Source organism: Cetorhinus maximus, chromosome 21 (genome assembly GCF_964194155.1).
Source record: "Cetorhinus maximus chromosome 21, sCetMax3.hap1.1, whole genome shotgun sequence".
NCBI lineage: Eukaryota > Metazoa > Chordata > Chondrichthyes > Lamniformes > Cetorhinidae > Cetorhinus > Cetorhinus maximus.
Genome location: NC_135899.1, coordinates 21120920 through 21145652, shown reverse-complemented (window position 1 = coordinate 21145652; position 24733 = coordinate 21120920). Strand labels below are relative to the sequence as shown.

Genomic DNA, 24733 nt, shown 5'->3' with positions numbered 1-24733 from the left:
GGCAAGTAATATTCGACCCACACAAGTGCCAGGCAATGACGTCTCCAACAAGAGAGAATCTGTCTCCCCTTGACATTTAACATGACTTAAAGGTATATTTTCTATCAAAGGGTAAATATATGGTTTTCTCCAATACTGTACAGGATTATCTATCCTGAGATTGCACCCTCCCCAACCCCTCCCACCTTCATTTTGGAGGGGGCAGAATGGGAATATTTACTCTTGAATTTTAACTGATGATACATTTATATATGCATTAAATGGATAAATTACAATTAAAAACTTTCAATAATTTTCACTGAATAATTGTTCAGCTACTGTCCCTGGGGTCTTTTTCTCCTGGTTGCAGGTTATGTCTACTCTCACTCTCTTTTTTCTGCACTGGTATCAGAGGAATGTTCTGGTATTTTCCGTCCACCGGTAAAGATTCAGGAACATCCAAAGAAGCTGCCTGTTGGAAAAACAAAGTTACGGCTTTTACAATCCTTAAGAGCTTTAACAATCTAAACATGTGGCAGAGATATGGGCACCATCACATATTCAGAATCGCAGAATTGTTATGGCGCAGAAGGAGACCATTTGGCCTATTGTGTCTGTACCAGATCTCCGAATGAGTATCTCCCCTAGTGCCATAGCACTTTCCAAACCCACGACCAATACCGTCTAGGGCAAGGGCCGAAGATAGATGGGAACATCACCACCTGGAGCAAAGAGGTTATGTTGAATTTGTATAAGTCATGAGTAAGCAGCCTGCTCGATAGACCCCCATCCACAAACATTCACACCCTCCACCACTGACAACAGTGGTGGCAGTGTGTACCATCTACAAGATGCACTACAGCAACCGACCAAGGCTCCTTCAACAGTACCTTCCAAACCTGTGATCTCTACCAGCTAGAAGCATGCATTGGAACACCACCATCTGCAAGTTCCCCTCCAAGTCACTCACCATCCTGACTTGGAACTATGTTGACGTCCCTTCACTGTCGCTGGGTCAAAATCCTGGAACTCCCTCCCTAACAGCACTATGGGTGTACCCACACCACATGGACTGAAGCGGTTGGAGAAGGTGGCTCACGAACACCTCAGTGGCAACAAACGCTGGCCGAGCCAGGGATAGTCACATCCATTGAAAGAATGAAAAAAAAATCTCTTATGAAAGAAAGAGTGCAAGGATAGGCCTAGCAACTACAAACCAGTCAATTTAACTCCAGTAGTGGGGAAGCTTTTAGAAATTATAATTCAAGACAAACTTAGCAGTCACTTGGGCAAATGCAAGTTAATTATGGAAAGCCAGCACAGATGTGTAAAGAACAAATCATGTCTGGCTAAGCTGCTTGAGTTTTTCCTAAGGTAACAGAGAGGTTAGCTGATAGGCAATGAAGTTAATGTGCTGTTTATGGACTTCGAAAAGGCATTTGATAAAGTGCCTCACAACAGACTTGTGAGTAAAATTGCACCCATTGATTAAATGAGACAGTAGCAACATGGATACAAAGTTGGCTGACTGGCAGGAAGCAGGGAATAGCAATGAATGGTTATTTTTCAGACTGGAGGAAGATTTATAGCAGTGCTTCCCAGGGAGTGCTCTTCTTAACTGAGCCCGGATCAAGACTGGCAGAACAGGCTCAAAGGACCAAATGGTCTACTGTTCTGATGGACAAGACAGACAGAGCCACCTCCTCATTTGGAAGTAAGGCTCCACCATAACCATGCAATGAATTCAATGTTTACACTGCTGGGATGATATCACCACCATATAAGTTATAGCACAGCCTTTCTCCACCCAAGCATTAGGATCTTCCTAGGGAACCTGGAGTTTGTTTCATCTCACCAGAAAACTCACAAGTATTGCCTAGCTGACCCATTTGTCTCAGGTCTTAGTGTTATAGTTGTATTACAGCTGTTCACAGCTTAGCATATGACACAAAATTTGGAAATATTGTGAACTGTGAGGATAGTGTAGAACTTCAAAATGACATAGACATGTTGGTGGAATAAAGGAACATAAGACCAGGAGTAAAACTTTCGGCTCATTGAGCCTGCTCTGCTATTCAAACAGATCGTGGATGACCACCTACCTCTGTGCCATTTTTCCTCACTATCCCCATATCCCTTGATGTCATTAGTATCCAGAAATCTATCGACTTCTGACTTGAACATGCTCAGTGATCGAGTTTCCATGGCCCTCAGGGGCAGAGAATTCCCAAGATTCACCACCCTCTGAGTGAAGAAATTCCTCCTCACCTCAGGCTTAAATGGCCTGCCCCTTAATCTGAGACTGTGTCCCCTGGTTCTAGACTCACCAGCCAGAGGAAATATCCTATCTGCATTTATCCTGTCAAGCCCTGTAAGAATTTTGCAAATTTCAATGAGATCACCTCTTATTCTTCAAAACTCTACAGAAAATACAGGCCCAGTTTCTTCAATCACTTCTCATAAGACACTCCCATCGTCCCAGGTAGTTAGTCTGGTGAACCTTCATTGAACTCCCTCTATTGAAAGTGTATCCTTCCTTAGATAAGGAGACCAAAACTGTACAAAATACTCCAGGTGCGTTCTCACCAAGGCTCTATACAATTGCAGCAAAATGTCTTTATTCCTATACTGAAATCTCCTTGCAATGAAAGCCAACATACAATGTGCCTTCCTAATTGCTTGCTGCACCTGCATGCTAGCTTTTAGTGACTCGTGAACAAGGACATCCAGGTCCTTTTGGACATCAACACTTTCCAACATCTCAGAAATATTCTGCCTTTCTGTTTTTTCCACCAGAGTGAGTAACTTGCCACTTATTCACATTATACTCCATCTGCCATGTTCTTGCCCATTCACTTAGCCTGTTCAAGACCCTTGAAGCCTCCTTGCATCCTCCTTACAACTAACATTCCCACCTAGTTTTGTGCCATCAGCAAACTTGGAAATATTACTTTTGGTACTCACATCCAAATCATTTATATAGATTGTAAACAGCTGGGACCCAAGCACTGATTCTTACAGTACTCCACTAGTCACAGCCTGCCAACTTGAGAATGACCCATTTATTCTTACTCTCTGTTTTCTATCTGTTAATCAGTTCTCAATCCATACCAATACATTATCCCCAATCCCATGTGCTCTAATTTTGTTAACTAAGCTCCTGTATGGGACCTTATCAAAAGCCTTCTGAAAAACAGATTGGTCAAACACGAATTCTCTTTCATAAATCCATATTGACTCTGCCCAAACATATCATTATTTTCTAAGTGTCCAGTTATCACATCCTTTATAAAAGATTCTAACATTTTCCCTAATACTGAAGTCAAACTAACAGCTCAGTAGGACTCTGTTTTCTCTCTCCCTCCCTTCTTAAATAGTAGGGTTATATTTGCTACTTTCCAGTCTGCAGGAACCTTCCCAGAATCTGTAGAATTTTTTAAAGATATCCACTAAATCCAAAGCCATCTCCTTCAACACCCTGGGGTATAACTAATCTGGTACAGGGTACTTGTCAACCTTCAATACAATTAATTTTTTTAGTAGCACCTCTTTATTAATAGAAATTTCTTTCAGTTCCACATTTTCACAAGTCCCTTGGCTCCCGAATATCTTTGGGAGATTTTCTGTATCTCTGTACCTTATAGGCACAAAATAATTGTTTAGTTTCCCCACCATTTCCCTATTCTCCGTTATAAATTAGCCTGTCTCCACCTGTAATGGACTCACATTTGACTTTGCTAATCCTTTCCTTTTCACATACCTAAAGGAATTTTTACAGTCCGCCTTTATGTTTCTCACCAGCTTTGATGAATATTCTGTTTTCCCTTTCTTTATCAGTTTCTTGGCCCTCCTTTGTTGGATTCTAAATTGTTCCCAATCCTCAGGCTTATCACTCTTTCTTGCAATGTTATAAGCTACTTCCTTTGATCTAATGCAAACTTTAACTTCTTTTGTTAACCATGGAATGGGCGGACAGGTGGCAGATGAAGTTCAGTGTGGAGAAATGTGAAGTGCTTTATTTTGCTAGGAAGGACATGGAGAGACAATATAAAATAAAGGGTACCACTCTAAAGGGAGTGTAGAAGAAGAGGAGCCTGGGTGCATGAATCATTGAAGGCGGCTGGGTAGGTAGAAATCATGGTTAATAAATCATGCAGTATCCTAAGCTTTATCAATAGGGGCATAGAGTGCAAGAACAAGGAGGTTATGTTGAGCTTGCATAAAATGCTAGTTCAGCCTCAGCTGCAGTACTACATCCAGATCTGGGCGTCACACTTTAGAAAGGATGCAAAGGGATTGGAGAGAAAGGTGAGAAATTTTGCTTATGAAGATAGGCTGGAGAAGTTAGGACTGTTTTCCTTGAAGAAAAGAAGGCTGAGAGGAGGTTTGATAGAGGTATTCAAAACCATGAGGGGTTTGGACAGAGTGTATAGGGTGAAACAGTTCCCACTTATGAAAGGATTGAGAACAAGAGGGCACAGATTTAAAATAATTGGCAAAAGAGGCAAAAATAATGAGAAAAACATTTTCATTCAATGAGCGTTGAGGATCTAGAATGCACTGCCTGAGTGGAGACAGGTGGACAGGTGGAGACAGGTTCATTTGAGGTATTCTAAAGGAAATTGGACTGTTATCTGGAAAGGAAGAATGTGCAAGGTTATGGAGAGAAGGCAGGGGACTGGCAATAAGGGCATTGTTCATTTGAAGAGCCGGTGCAGACACAATGGGGCAAGTGGTCTCCTTCTGCACTCTATCAATTCTGTAATATGTATTAATATCCTAGTTGGTGTGCAGGGCACAATTTCAAAACTTTCAGGTGAGACAAAACTTGGAAGTATTGTGAACTGTGAGGAAGATAGTGCTAAACTTCAAAAGGACATACACGAGGTGGTGGATGGACAGCCAATTACTATTATTCTGAACTCTTTGTAGCAGCTGGGTAATCACCTCTGGGAATGTTCTCTCCAGGAAAATCTCAGCTTCCCATATGATCTGCAGTGACTCCAGCCACTATTCAAACTTGGCTTCAAGCAACTGGAGGTATTTCCTGTTATCCCACATTTCACGTGCTTCCACATGAATCAGGGAATTCTCATTTGGCAAGGAATTGCAGGCAACTGGTTTCAGCTGTATATAATTTTGCTTAAAAAAATACCTTTAGGTCTAATGAATTTCTAAGACTATTTATATCTTCTTTGGTTTTATTTACTTAGCATCACCTTCTCTTCTGCTCTGAATTCCAGATATCACCAAATGCCTGTGCAACCCCATAGATGTAAAGATACATTTTCTATTATGTGTAATTTAAGGGTAGATGTGTATTGTGGCAAAAGTGTGATTTAAGAATACAATTTCTATAAATGTATTACTTCAGGGTAAATTTTCCTTGAAAGTACTGAGGGTGTGAGTGTTCGTTGTGAATCTGCGCCACCCCGTCCCAGAGGGTGTGAAATATGAACATTTTTCCTTGACTTTTAGCTAATGATGTGGTTCATTAACTCAATTAAGTGAATAATATTCCAAATAAAACTCATGTAATTTCAATGAATGGTGCTGAGGTTACTTTCCTCTTGGTCACATTTCCGGTCTGCTCCTACCTCACTGAGATGAATATGAATCCCTTTGGGTTCCACACTGCTCTCAAATAAAAGTTATCAAGTATCCTGTTCCTCGAGCAGGAATTTGGTGAGAGTGGAAATTTGGTACAGAGCGGGAAGGAAGCGTGAAATGTGAAGTGATTTATATTGGTAACAAGAACAAAGAGAGACAATATGAAATAGAGGGTCAATTCAAAAGGGGTTGCTGGAGCTGAGGGACATGGTTATAAAGTACATTATGAGCTAGTGATAAAATCCTGGAACTCCCTTCCCAGCAGCGCTTGGGCGTACCTTCACAAGATGGGCTACAGTGGCTCAAGAAGGGGACTCACCACCACCTTCTCAAGGACAGTTAGGAATGGGCAACAAATGCTTTCAAAAACCCTTCCTTGAAACTGCTTCCACTTTACCCTCCATACTACCCACACTATTGTCATTGCAAGGAGCTATCATGCGTATTCCTGCACTTGAAGGTTGCTATAAAAATGCAAAATGCTGTTGTTGCTGTGTACAAGTACAGTCTGCAACCTGAACGAGTGAGAAAGATTGTACAACCACTCTGTAAAAAAGAACTACAAGGGAATGACTTTCTGAGCCCTCATTCTGATGTGGAACATCACTGACAACGAATGCAGTAACACAGAGATGAACAATTGGTCTGCAAATTTTACTCCTCTATTGCATTCCCACTGTTTGATATCCTGAAGTAAATTCCCATGAGGGCATTCACCCCACATCTGCTGAGGTGCAATGCGGCAGAACTGGTCACGATGTCCCGACATACAATACCATTTTGCCAGTTATGCATTGAACATTTTCACCCATTCTTCCGAAACTCATTAAATCATGGCAGTGGACACAAACCAAAATTTGGGGTCCTAATTTTTACCTTCTTCCTTAGCTCTGAATCTCTGTTTTAGGACGTCAATCCAGTTCCTACCTATGTTATTGACTCCCACATGAACCACAGCTACAGGCTGTTTTGTTTTTAATTTATTCTTTCATAAGATGTGGGCATTGCTGCCTAAGCCAGCATTTCTTGCCCATCCTAATTGCCCTTGAGAAGGTGGTGGTGAGCCGCCTTCTTGAACCGCTGCAGTCCATGTGGTGTAGGTATACCCACAGTGCTGTTAGGGTGGGAGCAGCGACAGTGAAGGAATGGTGATATATTTCCAAGTCAGGATGGTGTGTGGCTTGGAGGGGAACTTGCAAGTGGTGGTGCTCCCATGTGTCTGCTGCCCTTGTCCTTCTAGCTGGTAGAGGTCACTGGTTTGGAAGGTGCTGTTGAAGGAGCCTTGGTGAGTTGCTGCAGTGCATCTTGCAGATGGTACATACTGCTGCTACTGTGCATCGGTGGTGGAGGGACTGATGTTTAAGGTGGTGGATTGGGTGCTAATCAAGAAGGCTGCTTTGTCCTGGATGGTGTCGAGCTTCTTGAGCGTTATTGGGGATGCACTCCAAGCAAGTGGAAAATATTCCATCACACTCCTGACCTGTGTCTTGTAAATGGTGCACTGGCTTTGGGAAGGTGAGTTACTCACCACAGAATCCCCAGGCTCTGACCCGCTCTTGAATGTTACATGCCACTTATCATCCTGACATTGAATGTTGTCCAGCTTTTCCAGAGCCAAAATTCTTGATCCAGTGTTGAACTCTACTTCCTGGACCAAAGTACTGGAGACTTGCAGGCCTCTGATTGGAAGGTCTCTGAGCCAAGGCTGCCTGCTCCTGAGTGGTAGAGGTTCCTGCCTCTAGTCACTGGCCATCAAATTGGCTGTGAGGCAGCCATTGTTCTACTGGGCGGACTCCTTGCTGGCTGGTCAGGGGGTGGGAACTCTGGAGCCCCATTAAATCAAACCCATGGTCTGAGTGTCTGTTGTGAAATTGTGTACACCCAGCTTGGAGACATGGAAGGGGGACATTTATTCTTGAATTTTAATTCACTAAATCAATTAAATGATTGATTAAGCAGTTACAGTTAATAGAAGTTTAATAAATTTTAATGAGATGACTTGCCTCCGGGCCACCGGTCACATCTGATTTTTCCACAGAAACCTGATGCTGAGTTATTTTGGGTTGAAGTTGTTCATCAGAGGGACGTGGCTTGTCCTCAGCTCCCTGTAATGAGCCACCAGCTTCAGGAGAGGTTTTCTGCTGAGAATGCAGAGTCACAGCTAAAAGTATAGGTTTTAACAATCCTTATCATACAATTTGAGAGATTGCTTTTTCTAGTAATCATATAAAATGTGCAACAAGTGCTGGTGCATCACTGATGCAGGAATGTGAACATATGAACATAAGAAATAGGGGCAGGAGTAGGCCATTCAGTCCCCTAAGCTTGCTGTGCCATTCGACAAGATCATGGCTGATCTGATTGTGGGCTTAACTTTCCTGCCTGCCTGCCTGCCATAACCCTTGACTCCATTGTCAATCGAAAACCTGTCTAACTCAGTCTTGAATATATAAGCCTCGACTGCTCGCTGGGGGAGCAGAATTCCAAACACTAATGACCCTCTGAGAGAGGAAGTTCCACCTCATCTCCGAATTAAATGGTGTCCTGTTCCACCATTGAAGGATCACCAGCTTCATGGGAGGGTCTCTGCTGTGAAAGCACTGTCACAGGTAACAGTGAGAGATTTAACAATTCTAACCATGCAAACTGAAAAACTCCTTAACACTTGTTATCATATGAAACATCCATCTATTGCTGGGGTACTAGTGATGCAGAATTGTGTGTCCTAGGCCAATATTCTTTCTGCGCATTAATTACTACAATAGTGCAATATTAGGTAATGAGTTAAGACAGGCTCATAGTATGGCACTGATTGAATAAGGGTGAAATGAAGCCCAGTGGAGTTGCTGGTTAAGTCATCTACATTTTGTCACCTACCTCTGTTTTTGAAAATCCTTCATCCACTTCCATTTTACCCTGCTCAGTAAACACTCTATTCCAATTGTAAGGAGCTATCATGTGTCTTCCTGCACTTGAAGCTTATTACAAAAATGCAAAATGCTGTTGTTACTGTGTACAAATACAGTCTGCAACCTGAACGAGTGAGAAAGATTGTACAACCACTCTGTAAAAAAGAACTACAAGGGAATGACTTTCTGAGCCCTCATTCTGATGTGGAACATCACTGACAACGAATGCAGTAACACAGAGATGAACAATTGGTCTGCAAATTTTACTCCTCTATTGCATTCCCACTGTTTGATATCCTGAAGTAAATTCCCATGAGGGCATTCACCCCACATCTGCTGAGGTGCAATGCGGCAGAACTGGTCACGATGTCCCGACATACAATACCATTTTGCCAGTTATGCATTGAACATTTTCACCCATTCTTCCGAAACTCATTAAATCATGGCAGTGGACACAAACCAAAATTTGGGGTCCTAATTTTTACCTTCTTCCTTAGCTCTGAATCTCTGTTTTAGGACGTCAATCCAGTTCCTACCTATGTTATTGACTCCCACATGAACCACAGCTACAGGCTGTTTTGTTTTTAATTTATTCTTTCATAAGATGTGGGCATTGCTGCCTAAGCCAGCATTTCTTGCCCATCCTAATTGCCCTTGAGAAGGTGGTGGTGAGCCGCCTTCTTGAACCGCTGCAGTCCATGTGGTGTAGGTATACCCACAGTGCTGTTAGGGTGGGAGCAGCGACAGTGAAGGAATGGTGATATATTTCCAAGTCAGGATGGTGTGTGGCTTGGAGGGGAACTTGCAAGTGGTGGTGCTCCCATGTGTCTGCTGCCCTTGTCCTTCTAGCTGGTAGAGGTCACTGGTTTGGAAGGTGCTGTTGAAGGAGCCTTGGTGAGTTGCTGCAGTGCATCTTGCAGATGGTACATACTGCTGCTACTGTGCATCGGTGGTGGAGGGACTGATGTTTAAGGTGGTGGATTGGGTGCTAATCAAGAAGGCTGCTTTGTCCTGGATGGTGTCGAGCTTCTTGAGCGTTATTGGGGATGCACTCCAAGCAAGTGGAAAATATTCCATCACACTCCTGACCTGTGTCTTGTAAATGGTGCACTGGCTTTGGGAAGGTGAGTTACTCACCACAGAATCCCCAGGCTCTGACCCGCTCTTGAATGTTACATGCCACTTATCATCCTGACATTGAATGTTGTCCAGCTTTTCCAGAGCCAAAATTCTTGATCCAGTGTTGAACTCTACTTCCTGGACCAAAGTACTGGAGACTTGCAGGCCTCTGATTGGAAGGTCTCTGAGCCAAGGCTGCCTGCTCCTGAGTGGTAGAGGTTCCTGCCTCTAGTCACTGGCCATCAAATTGGCTGTGAGGCAGCCATTGTTCTACTGGGCGGACTCCTTGCTGGCTGGTCAGGGGGTGGGAACTCTGGAGCCCCATTAAATCAAACCCATGGTCTGAGTGTCTGTTGTGAAATTGTGTACACCCAGCTTGGAGATATGGAAGGGGGACATTTATTCTTGAATTTTAATTCACTAAATCAATTAAATGATTGATTAAGCAGTTACAGTTAATAGAAGTTTAATAAATTTTAATGAGATGACTTGCCTCCGGGCCACCGGTCACATCTGCTTTTTCCACAGAAACCTGATGCTGAGTTATTTTGGGTTGAAGTTGTTCATCAGAGGGATGTGGCTTGTCCTCAGCTCCCTGTAATGAGCCACCAGCTTCAGGAGAGGTTTTCTGCTGAGAATGCAGAGTCACAGCTAAAAGTATAGGTTTTAACAATCCTTATCATACAATTTGAGAGATTGCTTTTTCTAGTAATCATATAAAATGTGCAACAAGTGCTGGTGCATCACTGATGCAGGAATGTGGACATATGAACATAAGAAATAGGGGCAGGAGTAGGCCATTCAGTCCCCTAAGCTTGCTGTGCCATTCGACAAGATCATGGCTGATCTGATTGTGGGCTTAACTTTCCTGCCTGCCTGCCTGCCATAACCCTTGACTCCATTGTCAATCGAAAACCTGTCTAACTCAGTCTTGAATATATAAGCCTCGACTGCTCGCTGGGGGAGCAGAATTCCAAACACTAATGACCCTCTGAGAGAGGAAGTTCCACCTCATCTCCGAATTAAATGGTGTCCTGTTCCACCATTGAAGGATCACCAGCTTCATGGGAGGGTCTCTGCTGTGAAAGCACTGTCACAGGTAACAGTGAGAGATTTAACAATTCTAACCATGCAAACTGAAAAACTCCTTAACACTTGTTATCATATGAAACATCCATCTATTGCTGGGGTACTAGTGATGCAGAATTGTGTGTCCTAGGCCAATATTCTTTCTGCGCATTAATTACTACAATAGTGCAATATTAGGTAATGAGTTAAGACAGGCTCATAGTATGGCACTGATTGAATAAGGGTGAAATGAAGCCCAGTGGAGTTGCTGGTTAAGTCATCTACATTTTGTCACCTACCTCTGTTTTTGAAAATCCTTCATCCACTTCCATTTTACCCTGCTCAGTAAACACTCTATTCCAATTGTAAGGAGCTATCATGTGTCTTCCTGCACTTGAAGCTTATTACAAAAATGCAAAATGCTGTTGTTACTGTGTACAAATACAGTCTGCAACCTGAACGAGTGAGAAAGATTGTACAAGCGAAGTGTAAATAAGACCAACAATAAAAATGATTTTGTGTATCCCCTTTCTGATGTGGAACCTCACTGACAATAAATACCATTACACAAAGATGAACAATTGTTCTGCAAGCTTTACTCCTCTGTCTCAGCCCCAGTGTTTGGTGACCTATAGTAAACACCCATGAGGACATGGTTCCCACATCTGCTTAGGTGCAAAGCGAGGACCTTAATCAGGTCTCTCCTGCCACAGAACTGGTCACAATGACCCGGCGGCCCCGATATGCAATATCACTTCTCCAGTTGTGTGTTAAACATTTTTATCCATCTCTTCTTATGCTTATTAAATTGTGACAGTGGGAACAATCCTAAGCAATATTTCATTTCAGGTCCAAATCTTAACTTCCTCCCTAGCTCATGAATCTCTGACTGAGGACCTCAATTCATTCCCTTCCTATATCATTGATTCCCACGTTAACCACAGCTTCCGGCTGCTCTCCACCACCATTAAAATGTGCTACATCTCTTTATTGATGTCCTTTACCTTGCCACCACGGGGGCACCACGCCATGCATGACTCAGGTTTATGGTTGCTGAAAGGCTGGAATGTCCCCCTATTTGTGAACTTCTATATGAACATTGCTGTGCTCCACATCATTCCTGCCTCCACGTCTGAGTCATTTGCCCCACACTGCCAGGGATTGCTCTAGACTGCACACTTGAGGTAACATCATCTTCACTGTTATTCAGTTCTGAAAACCCGTTTGAGATGGACTAATTTCTGGAGGATTTCTGAACAGTCTGCCTCTTCTAACCCTGATAGATGTCCACACACTTACTATTGTCCTGAAATTGCTGTTTCTCTGGGGTGATCACCTCTGGGGACATGCTTCCCAGTTTTACAAAAGTATAATAATTTCCATTATATTTTTCTGGCTTATTATAAAGTGGGTTTATGGGTGTAAGTATAGCTGGCTCTGGCTGTTTAATTTAATTACATTTGGAGTTAAGTAGACTGCAAGCTTGAAATTATCATAAGCTAGGTGCAGAAATGTACTTGAAATGCTAATGAGTTAACATGGATGCTGGCTTAGCATGGTGCAAAGAGAAATTGTATTTTTGTTAGATAAGTTTGGATTTCAAAGGGATGTTAGTCTGTTTACAACTAGCCAGATAAGCAAGGCTAAGAAGTGTGTTTATTTTTCCCAAACGTCACTGACAACATTGGCAACATGCAAGTTTTTATATCAAGAGGAAGATACAGTTTCAAAGACAAAGGGAACAATAGAATTTACATATTAAAGAGAAAGAAACATATATAAAGGAGAATGAAAGGCTACGTGAGGAGAGGGCCATGTAAGATCTAACAGGAATATGTGAAACAGCCTTCAGGAAGACTCCAGTCATTTGTACATAAGTCTGCTATGTAAAGTAACTGAAGTTGGGGAAGCCATTTGGAGCCAAGTGGGTACTATGTTAACTTGCTGGTTTTTCTTTAAATCTAAAATCAATTTTGGACTGTTGACTTAAAGGGGGTGTGTAATTTGGAATTTTTGGAGTGTTATAGTCATAAACAAGTTGTAGTCTTATTTATGTGTTCGAAACCTTTTATCTTGTTAATAAATATTCTAATTTAATTTTTAAAAGCTCTAAAGGTCTTCTTGAACTCATTACTTCTGAATTCCGTGTACACATCTTCTCATAATAAATACAAATTGCAAAACCATTGCGATAGTGAGACCAGGTTCCCCTTGTGCATTTGGTCCGCCCAGCACATGTCATCTGCCACGTCATAATACCCAGGAACTGCTCAGCTCCCCATGCACCCTGCATTGACTCTAGCCATTCCTTGAGTTCAAGTTTGAGCAACTGGAGACTTCTCCTGCACAGGTGAAGAATTCTGGAATTCTCAATTGGAACATGAATCACAAACAAATTGTATCACCTGACCCAATGTTTCACATAAAAATTCTAATTACATCTAAATAACTTCTCTGATTATTTCCATATTTAGTGTTGTCCCTTGGTTTTAATTACTTTCCATCTCCTTCCAATCTTACCAAAATCTGTGCAACTCTATAAATTTAAAAGTACCTTTTCTACAATGGGGCAAACATGTGACTTAAGGGCACATTTTATATCATGTGGCAGCCAATGATTTAAAGGTGCATTCGCTATAAAAGGTTAATTAAATGAATTAAGGTTACATTTTCCAACACCCCTGGGTGTGAAATTAACACTTCCTGCTGGTGAGGTAAGGAGTAAGGATGTTATGCTTCAGTTTTTCAGAGCATTGGTGAGGCCACACCTCAAATACTGGGTGGAGTTTTGGTCTCCTTATTTAAGGAAGGATGTAAATGTGTTGGAGGCAGTTCAAAGGAGGTTTACTAGATTGTTACCTCGAATGAACAGGTTGTCTTATGAGGAAAGGTTAGACATACTGGGCTTGTTTGCACTGGAGCTCAGAAGAGTGAGGGGTGATTTGACTGAAGTATATAAGATACTGAATGGCCTTGACAATGTGGATATCGAAAGGATGTTCCCTCTTGTGGGTGAATCCAGAACTAGGGGGCACTGTTTTAAAATTAGGGATCACCCTTTTAGGACAGAGTGAGGGGTGATTTGATTGAAGTATATAAGATACTGAATGGCCTTGACAATGTGGATATCGAAAGGATGTTCCCTCTTGTGGGTGAATCCAGAACTAGGGGGCACTGTTTTAAAATTAGGGATCACCCTTTTAGGACAGAGATGAGGAGAAATTTTTTTTCTTAGAAGGTTGTGCGACTTTGGAACTCTCTGCCTCAGAAGGCGGTGGGGGCGGGGTCATTGAATATTTTTAAGGCAGAGGTAGATAGATTCTCGTTAGGCAAGGGAATCAAAGATTATCGGGGACAGATGGGAATGTAGAATTTGAAAGTCAAAACAGATTAGCCATGACCTTTTTGAATGGCGGAGCAGGCTTGAGGGGCCGAATGGCCTACTTCTGCTCCAATTTCATATGTTCTAACATGAGGATTAGATGAACACCTCCCTCGCAGATATAGTTTACATGTCATTCAACAGGGCATTCAGAGTACCCTCTGAAAACCTGGGCATTTTCTTACTCAGTACCTGAGCCATCCTTACACCTGTCCCTCTATATGTCAGCCAGCACACTCCACACCTTCCTTGCAAATGGGTAAGTGAGCTCACATACACTGTTCCATGAAAATTGCTTCGACACACCACTTGAGTTCCAAATATGCAGGTGACCCTGTTATAGCACCTCCTGGCAATCTCAAATTATCGTCGTCAATATTTCAGCCAAAAATTGTGTGCTAAATGTAAACTTTAAACAGGCACATCTTACTGGCACAGCACAATTTGGCAGCTGTTTCCATCCTTTCACTAAATAGCTCCAAACTAGAGACAGCATTTTCCTCTCAAAATAAAAAGATACAATGTTGCCTCACATTGCTCACTGCATGTGAATTTCGCATTCCATCAGTCATTGCCGGGCATGCCTGGGACTTTCCAATTTGGAGGGCCGCAATTATACAGCTGTAATTTTCCTGTTTCAGCTTCCGTTGCTCATGCCAAGAGCATATATGAAGTGCATGATTTTGCGACCAGGAATTTTAATGCTTGGAAAAATCAAGGATTAGCAATATGTAATTTCTGGTTACACAATCCCAGTGTGTGCTGGACTGGAAAGTTCCACAATCTTCTAAACCATTTTTTGCCAGTTGATTTTAACTGCACACTCACAGTTCCTTATCGTGACTATTTTGCAATTAGTGGCTTGACCTTGCATATCACTTACCGCACTGAGTATTCCAGCTCCAGAAGTATTTTGCTTAGTCTTAAAATCAGAGAAAACTTGGTTGCATATGCTTGTCCTCCATTCTTCAAAGTCTACTTTAGCCCGTTTATCTGCTTCTTCTGTCAGTTTACTCATAATCATCGTTTCTTCTTGATTTGCATAAACGTCATCATATTTTTTGCAATATTCCCTCTGGTCATAATCCAATTGATGATGACAATAGTAGAAGATTATCAGGGTCAGAATGGTTATGAAAAGTAGCAAGGCACCAGTGAGCTGTTAAGATATGGATGAAAGGATATTTTAAAAATGAAACAGAACTGCTCCAGTCTAGAGATTTTGTGCTCTGTTGTGAAGAGCAACTTCCACATGGATCTATCCTCGTCTGGAGCATATATCAGACATGGTTCCAATTTAGTGAGTTTATGAGTGTATGAATAGAATGTGTGTATGGGTGTATCTGAGTCTCAGATTGTGTATTTGACAGAACATGAGAGTGTTTTTTTGTTCTTGCCATTTGAACATCCCGAGCAAGGCCAGCATATGTTGCTCATCCCTAAATGCCCATTGGGTGGTGGTGAGTCCAGGGCCCTGGAGAGAAATAATGGGCCCTGGTGTTTCTCCTATTTCCCAGCCCACTGATCACATTTGACAATTCTGTTTGTTCTGGGATTTCAATTTCTTAGCACACACAATACCTACTTTATTGCAACTGAATATGCTATGTTAATACTGCACAGATGCACATTGTTTTTCAAAATGGGCTGGACACTGAAGAAAAATTAACATGAAATTGGACAGTGCTGGAGGGGGTGGGTGGATGGGGGCGAGGGGGAGGTGGGGGGGTGGTGGGAGGTTTGCATTGGAAGTGCTCAGCTCCAAGTTAATGGAAAGAAGATCAGGAGAGTTTCCCGACTGCTATGCCTTCCATCCACCTGATCACAGAGGGCAACTATTTTTCCAGGCTCCTAGCACTAGGCTGCTGTCCCAAAAAGTAAACATAGAATTAGATTCAACAATACCATCTCATCTGACCTGTCCCAACAGTTTGTTTGTGTGTTATATCTCATCTCACTTTCTGGTGACGTACTTAATTAGATGCTGCTGATGGAACTGTGCATCAACATAAGTCACTGATTTTATAAGAGGAGAGAAAATTGTAGGCAGGGGAGAAAAGAAAATACACACAGGCCCAACATTTATGAGAAGGTGGGGAGAGTACAGGTGAGGCCAAAAACAGCTGACGCACCCAGCATAGCACAAAAGTGAAGGTCCTGCATTTTTAAAGCCAGTAACTTATTAACATCTTATAGCTCCTCTCCTGCCTGTCCTAAATTTCTCCTCCTCATTCCCAAATTGTTCCACTTCAAAGTACAGATAAAGGGAAATCCCTAATGGAAATACCATTGTGTCTTACAAATTAAATATCTTCATTTGATAGAAAATGCTGGAAAAGCTCAGTAGCTCTGGCAGCATCTGTGGATAGAGAAACAGAATTAACTTTCGAGTCTGTATGACTCTTCTTTAGAGCGTCATACAGACTCAAAACGTTAACTCTGTTTCTCGCTCCACAGATGGTGCCAGAGCTGCTGAGTTTTCCCAGCATTTTCCATTTTTAGTTCAGATTTCCAGCATCTGCAGTCTTTTGCTTTTATGTTCATTTGACTATGGCAGGAGACTCTATGTTGGAGTCCTGTGACATACATTGGGCCCTGAAGCTGTTTCAGTGGTCCACTTAGCAGAGTGTACTCAATAAAATTTGATGGCCAAGAAGGTAAATGTAAAAGTTATCTTAGTGGGGCTTGAAAAAGCTGGAGTATCATCCATATAACTACCCTCAACTCCAACAGCCACTGCACAGGTCTATCCTCAGCTGTTGTCTCCTCTACCAAACTTTGTATCCCCTGCACAATCCCATTGAAGATACATGAATATTCAATTTTTTGTTCTACCAAGCACACTGTGCAAATAAAAACGTCAGAAACGTGTGACGTCAACTCTTCCTTCAAGATAAAAACTACAGAGCTTTTCAAATCCCCGCAGACTAACCTTGTTTAGCTTAATTGTGTCTGGTTTTGTAGCGAGCACTTTAACAGCTTCACCCACCACGTGCATGTCTGTACCTGCCTCGCACCAACCCAGCCAATCCAGTGCAGGCATTCAATTGATGGATAGTGCCACTGACCAGGGAAAGCCAAAGCCAAAATCAAGTGCAGCTAATAAAACCCCACCCTCCCTCCATCCTCTTTGCAGTGCTCCACCCCTCATGGCCGCTTATTACTGGCAGAGAAAATAAGGATGAGGTGGTAGAAAGTAAAAGTTTAGCAGGATAAAGGTATAAATTAGCGGAATAATTAACTAATGCTGTGCATGGATTTTTTATTTAGAAAAGGAGGGTTTGGAGGATTTGCTTGACTCTGGCCCCACCTAGGGCATGGGCTGTGGTGTTTTGCACCTTATGCACGCCCCACTCCCAGGCTCTGGTTGAGTCAGTTTCTTAAGCCACCAATAGTCAATGTGCTGTAGGTACATGCACCGTGCTGTTAGGAAGAGGATTCCAGGATTTTGACCCAGCGACAGTAAAGGGTTGGTGATTTAATTCTAAGTCAGAGTGGTGTGTGGCTTGGAGGGCAATGTGCAGGTGATGGGGTTCCCAATGTTTTTGTTGCCTGTCTTCTGGGTGATAGAGGTCATGAGTGTGAACGCTGCTATTAAAGGGATTTGGTGAGTTACTGCAGTACATCTAAGAACACTTATGTCAATGTGTGCCAGTGGTGGAGGGAGTGAATGTTTAAAGTGGTAGGTGGGTGCCAATCAAGCAGGCTGCATTGTCCTTCTTGAGTGTTGTTGGAGCTGCACTCATCCAGGCAAGTGGAGAGTATTCTATCATACTCCTGCCTTGTGCCTTGTGGATGGTGGACAGGTTTTGGGGAGGCAGGAGGTCAACTTCTCATTGCAGAATTGCTAGCCTCTAACTTGCTCTTTGAGCCACAGTAGCTATATGGCTGCTCTTGTTAAGTGTCTGGTCAATAATAACCCCATGATGTTGGTGATGAGGGAATTTAGACAGGCAACAACCAACAACATAGGTAAGAAGAGGGAAGAGGTCCTGCAAGCAGAATATAGGGAGCTAGGAAATAAACTAAAAAGCAGGACCTCCAAGGTAGTAATCTCAGGATTACTCCCAGTGCCATGCTCTAGCACGATCAAGAATAGGAGAATAGACCAGATGAATGTGTGGCTAAAGAGATGGTGCAGGAGGGAGGGATTTATATTCCTGAGGCATTGGGACCGATTCTGTGGAAGATGGGACCTGTACAAGTTGGATGAGTTGCACCCCAGCAGTACCGGGACCAATATCCTCACAGAGGACATACTAGTACTGAGGGGGAGGGTGTAAATGAGGGTGGCAGGGCAATGGGAACCTGAGTGGGGAGACACAAGACAGGGAAACAAAGATAGAAATGAAAGACAGAAAAGTAAAAAGCAAAAGTGGAAGGCAGAGGAAATGGGGGTAGCAGCAAATAGGGTTTTTGTGCAAAAAAAAATGTGTAATAAGACAAGTCTGAAGGCAATGTATCTGAATGCATGTAGCATTCGCAATAAGGCAGACAAATGACCAGCACAAATAGATGTAAACGGGTACAATATGATTGAGATTACAGAGACATGGCTTCAGGGTGACCAAAGCTGGGAACTGAATATCCAACGGTATTCGATATTTAGGAAGGACAGGCAAAAAGGAAAAAGAGATGGCGTGGTGTTTAGTTAAGGATGAAATCAATGCAATAGTGAGAGGAGATATTGGCTCAGAAAATCTAGATGTAGCATCAGTCTGGATGGAGCGAAGAAGCATCAAGTGGTGGAAAACATTAGCGGGAGTTGTATATAGGCCTCCAAGCAGTAGTGGTAAGCTCGGGGACAGTATGAAACAGGAAATTAGAGATGCATGTAGCAAGGGTGCTCCAGTAATCATGGGTGACTTTAATCTACATATCGACTGGGGAAACCAAATAAGCAATAATAATGTGGTGGATGTCAGACCAGTCAATTGAAAAACCAACTGAGGTACAGGCTATTCTAGATTTGGTTTTGTGCAATGAGAAGGGGTTAATTAATAATCTTGTTGTGCTGAGTCCTTTAGGGAACAGTGACCATAACATGATGGAATTGTTCCTTCTGTTGGAAAGTGAAGAAATCCAATCCGAAAGTAGGGTCCTAAATCTAAACAAAGGAAACTATGAATGTATGAGGCGTGAGTTGGCTAAGATAGATTGGCTCATTAAAAGGCAATGGCTAATATTTAAGGAATGAATGGATGCATTGGAACAGCTATATATTTCTTTCTGGCGCAAAAACACAACAGGAAAAATGGCCCAACCATGGCTAACAAGAGAAATTAAGGATATTATTAGATCCTAAGAGGAGGCATGTCAATTTGCTAGAAAAAGTAGCAAGCCTGAGGATTGGGACCAGTTTAGAATTCAGCAAAGGAGGACCAAGAGAATGATTAAGAGGGGAAAAATAGAGTGAGAGTAAACTTGAAAGGAACATAAAATAGGACTGTAAAAGCGTCTAAAACTATGTAAGAAGAAAAAGATTAGTGAAGACAAATGTAGGTCCCTTACAGTCTGAAACAGGAGAATTCATAATAGAGAACAAGGATGTGGCAGAGCAGAAAAGCAAAATACTGCTGATGCTGGAAATCTGAAACAAAAACAGAAAATGCTGGAAAAATTCAGCAGGTCTAATAGCATCTGGCGAGTGAAAAACAGAGTTAACGTTTCGAGTCCATATGACTCTTCTTCAGAGCTAAAGAGAAGCAAAAATATGATGAAATTTATACTGTTTAAGGGGGGGTGGTGCAGGTGAAGCTGGATAGAAGGCCAACGATTGGTGGGGCAAAGGAGAGATTGACAAAGATGTCATGAACAAAAGGAGGGGTGTTAATTGGGAAGGGGTGTTAAATGGGGGTGTTAATGGTAGTGGTAAAGGCTAGAGGTGCTGATAGTGGCATTAAGAAAAAGCAGAATGTGATAATAGCAGGACAAGGGTAAGCACTATGAAAAGAACAACATGATCAAGTGACAGATGGCCCTTGTAGGGGAGGGGTGGGGGGAAGGGACAGTGGTGGGGAAAAATGATCTAAAATAGGATAAAAGGTGGGGATAGAACAATGAATGAATGAATAAAAATGAAAATAAATAAAAGTGTGGATAAAAAATAAAAAGTAAAAATAGAAAAATAAAAATGAAAATGTAAAAAGGGGGTAAAAAAGCGGGTGAGGATAGGGGAGAGAGTTCATGGTCTGAAGTTGTTGAATTCAATGTTAAGCCCGGAAGGCTGTAAAGTGCCTAATCAAAAGACGAGGTGCTGTTCCTCCAATATGGCAGAGCAATTAAACACCTACTTTGGTTCTGTCTTCACGGAGGAAGATATAAATAACTTCCCAGAAATACCAGGGAACAAAGGTCTAGTGAGAAGGAGGAATTGAAGGAAATTAGTATTGTTGAAAAAACAATGCTGGAGAAATTAACGGGACTGAAAGCCAATAAATCCCCAAAGCCTGATAATCTACACCCCAGGCTACTAAAGGAGGTGTCCATGGAAATAATGGTGCATTGGTTGTCATCTTCCAAAATTCTATAGATTCTGGAACAGTCCCAGCAGATTGGAGGGTGGCAAATGTAACCCCACTATTTAAAATGAGGGAAGGAAAAAACAGGGAATCACAGACCGGTTAGCCTTACATCAATATTAGGGAACATGCTAGTGTCTATTATAAAGGATGTGATAACAGGACACTTAGAAAATATCAACAGAATTAGACATTCAATATGGATTTATGAAAGTGAAATCATGTTTGATAAACCTACTGGAGTTTTTGAGGATGTAACTAGCAGAATAGACAAGGGAGAACCAATGGATGTGGTGTATTTGGATTTTCAGAGAGCTTTTGCTCTAGTCCCACATAAGAGGTTAGTGTGCAAAATTAAAGCACATGGGACTGGTGGTACTATACTGGCATGGGTTGAGAATTGGTTAGCAGACAGGAAATAGAGAGTAGGAATAAATGGGTCTTTTAAAGAATGGCAGGCGTAAAGGGGTATGGGGAGAGCACGGGAATACGGCATTGAGATAAGAGGGTCAGCCATGGTCATATTGAATGGCAGAACAGGCTTGAAGGGCTGAATAACCTACTCCTGCTTCTATTTTTCTGTTTCTGTGTTTCTATTGAGTGTCAAGGAGATGGTTATATTCTATCTTGTTGAAGATGGGCATTGCTAGAAACTTGAGTGGCATGAATGATATTTGCCACTTTATCAGCCCAAACCTGAATATTATCCAGGTCTTTCTGCATATGGGCATGGACTGCTTCAGTTTCTGAAAAGTTGTGAATGGTGCTAAACATTGTGCAATCATCAGTGAACATCCCTACTTCTGACCTTATGATGGAGGGAAGGTAATTGATGAAGCAGCTGAAGATGGTTGCACCTGGGACACTACCCTGAGGGATGCCTACAGCAAAGTCCTGGGACTGAAATGATTGGCCTCCAACATCCACAATGATCTTCCTTTGTGATAGGTATGACTCCATCCAGTGGAGATTTTTTCTCCTGATTCCCATTAATTTCAATTTTACCATTGCTCCCTGACGTCACACTCAGTCAAATGCTGCCACTCCTAGCTCACCTCTGGCATTCAGCTCTTCTACCCATGTTTGGACAAATTCTGTACTGAGGTCTGAGTGTGTCTGGGACAATATTTATGTGTACAACAGAATGATGTATATCAGTATGTGTATAGATGTGTATCTGAGAGGGTGAATGAGGCAGTACGTGGCTGTATGAATGGAATGTGTAGATGGTCTGCACTACCCCTTTTCAGCTTCTTTACCACTTCCACCGGTGTCCCCCACCCAAACTCTACTCCTCCAACTTCTTCAAGTAATGCCACACCTCCAACCTCCTACGTCCTTTCCAACTACTGCCCTATGTCCAACTTTTTCTTGGTATTATCCAAGGTTCATTGCCCACATATCTCATCCCTCCCTGTTCAAATCCCTTAAGCCTGGTACCTGATCTGCTTAGAGTATTCAAACAACCCTGGTCAAAGCATTACTAACACTAATTTACTGTGATCATGATGTGTTATTCTTCCTCTTCCTCCTCAACCTTTCGATAGTTTGAGACACAAAGTTGGCAAGACAGATTCCCATCTTGTTCAGTCTCACTGGACACTTCCTGGCCTACAAATAAGTTTGCCTTAATATAGTTTTTCATCAAAATCCCGATATCCTGAAATGTTTCAATCTAATCAACATCTTTTGAATGTCAATCATTTAGGTAATGTTGCAGCAGTCTCACATATAATAAAACATTACTCCATTTACATTTCACTGCAAGTTATGACAGTTTAACAGTGAGCATTTCAAACCTGAATTTAAACCCCACCACCACCACCGCCCATCAGAAATATTACCCATCCTTTTCACTCTCACCACCTTTGATACCATCGTCCATGCCTCTGCACTTCCAGACTCGGTTCTTCATATACTTCATTATCGATCTCTCAAGCCCCACAAACTGCTCCTTATCCATAACTACCACCTACACCACCTCTTCAATTGAATTCTACTCCCTATTACCCATTATCCTTGCCTACCTCCATCCCCACTTGGTGCATCAATTTCAAAATCCTTAGCCCTGCCTTTAAATCCATGCATTGCTCACCCACCCTATCTCTAACCTGCTCGAGACGAATGAACCCATTCGGTTCCAACTCTGGTGTATGGCATCTTTCTCACCCTTCACCATCTGTAATCCATACTGAACCACTCAGAGTTACTACATCTCTCGTCTACACTCGGTATACTGCAGATTTCCTAATCAAATGCTCCTAGCGATCTATAGTATCAGCAGTATTTTCAGCAGCCCCCTCAGTCCACCCCTGCCACTCCAGTTGGGTCTGACCACCAATGGGGAAATGCATCGAGAGATGCTTTGCTATATTAAAGGCACTATTGAAATGGAAGTTGAGGTGGTATTTTTTTCCTTTACAATTGATCACTAGAATAAATATTTAAAGACATTACTCACCCGCGAAACATGGCAAGGATGTTGTATTTCAGATCGAAGACTAATAGGAATTTCATTACAACTGAATTCGGCGCAGACCGTATAATTCACATTTATCAGCTGTGCACAGGCAAAGTAATCACCATCCAAAAACAATACGGCCATCCATATTACTGATGGAAAGCATAGTCGAACCAACATAAAGCCCCACAGCAAACAGCATCTCATAGTGCACGTTTTTGAGTCGGCGATTTGCACCAAGCTTTTTGACTGTATTGTCTTACACGCAGCGCAGTTATTACAAAGACCATACCATTGACGTGTAACAAGTTGCAGCAGTAGACTAATAGAAAACAACAATAGTGAAGGTAAAGTAAAGAATAGCACAGCGTAGATGTTATTATCCAATCTTGTCGCACACGGGCACGCAATATCTTTTTCAAGAAGCTCTTCCAATCCATAAAGGAATAAATACAGCACGGCATTCCCGATGACTTTGGTTGACGTATTGTTTAGCAATAAATTTTTTAGTTGCTCGCATATTTCTAATTCCTGTGGCATTGTATAGGTAATCAGAACCACGCAAAACTAACGCGAGCACTCAAAGCAACGAAGGTTTACAGGGGAGTTGAAGATCTGCTAAACTCCACCCGGAAAGTTCTTGAGTTGTTCAAACAGGCTGACATATCCATTGGTTGATCTCTGTTCTAATTTGAATACAGTCAGATACAAGAATAGAAAGTGAAACTATCTCAGGCTGGGCAAGCTGCCACATCATTTTGCAAAACTATAAGGGTTAAACAATAAGAAAAGCAAGTATCAATAAGGATTTAAAATTCAACTTGCATGAATTAATTTCCTGCGAATACTAGACTATCATCAGAGCTTTCACTTTTGCCAACAGATTCTGAAACATTCTGTTCAGGTACTAATTGCTATTCCCCATTTTCTCCCATTTCAGCACATCTTTTTTTAAGTTTCAAGTCTTTGAAAACAATTTCGCCCAATTTTAGCAGCAGCTTTATAGAGTAATTGGTTCTTCTAAGTCATCCAGCCTTTCCTATAAAACTTCAGTTTCAGCAACTTTGGCGAGACTTCCCAAAAAGTACTGTGTACATTGACATTTTATCCCCAGTCAAGTCATTTCCTAACAAAAAACCAACCTCTACGATAGGCAAATTAAAAATGTCCCAAAGTGCATCACTTTTGAAGAGCAGTCATTGAAATGGGAAAGCCAATTTTTGTTCTATCACCAGCAATCAAATCAATGACTTGTTGGGTGAGGGAGAGTGTTTTTTTTATTCTTTGATGGGATGTGAGCAACACTCACAAGGCCAGTATTCATTGCCCATTGTAAACTGCCCTTGAACTGAATGGCTTATAGGCAGTTAAGAGTCAATCAGATTGCTGAGGGTCTAGAGTCACATGGAGGTCAGACCATGTAAGAATCACAGATTTCCTTCCCTGTAGGGTATTAGTAAACCAGCTGGGTTTTTACAGTAATCTATGATAGTTTCATGCCACCATTAGTAAGACTATCTTTCAATTCAAGATTTTGTTAATTGAATTTAAATTCTGCCAGCTGCCATTGTGGGTTTGAGCCCATGTCTGCAGGATATTAACTTGGGCCTCAGGATTATTCATTCAATGATATTACCACTGCACCACCATCTTCCCAAGGCTCATCAGGACACAGGAGTTTGAG

General features: G+C 42.0%; 1 protein-coding gene across 1 annotated transcript; it reads right to left on the bottom strand.

Moving 5' to 3' along the window:
- Positions 1-310: 310 nt before the first annotated feature.
- On the bottom strand, positions 311-23589 carry LOC144695451 (uncharacterized). Its single transcript, XM_078566338.1, has 5 exons — positions 23050-23589; positions 14896-15226; positions 10111-10268; positions 7593-7727; positions 311-451 (listed from the first exon to the last, which is right to left on the bottom strand). The coding sequence occupies exons 1-5, from the start codon at positions 23587-23589 to the stop codon at positions 311-313; spliced, it is 1305 nt and encodes a 434-aa protein (XP_078422464.1).
- Positions 23590-24733: the final 1144 nt, after the last annotated feature.

What these genes read in the sequence shown, in the direction of transcription:
- LOC144695451 (XM_078566338.1), bottom strand. Translation starts at nt 23,589, where the DNA reads ATGCCACAGGAATTAGAAATATGCGAGCAACTAAAAAATTTATTGCTA. An exon ending in ATGTGACCGGTGGCCCGGAG is followed by an intron (nt 7,728 to 10,110) that starts GCAAGTCATCTC and finishes CATTCTCAGCAG; the next exon opens with AAAACCTCTCCTGAAGCTGG. An exon ending in ATGTGACCGGTGGCCCGGAG is followed by an intron (nt 452 to 7,592) that starts GCAAGTCATCTC and finishes TTTTTCCAACAG; the next exon opens with GCAGCTTCTTTGGATGTTCC.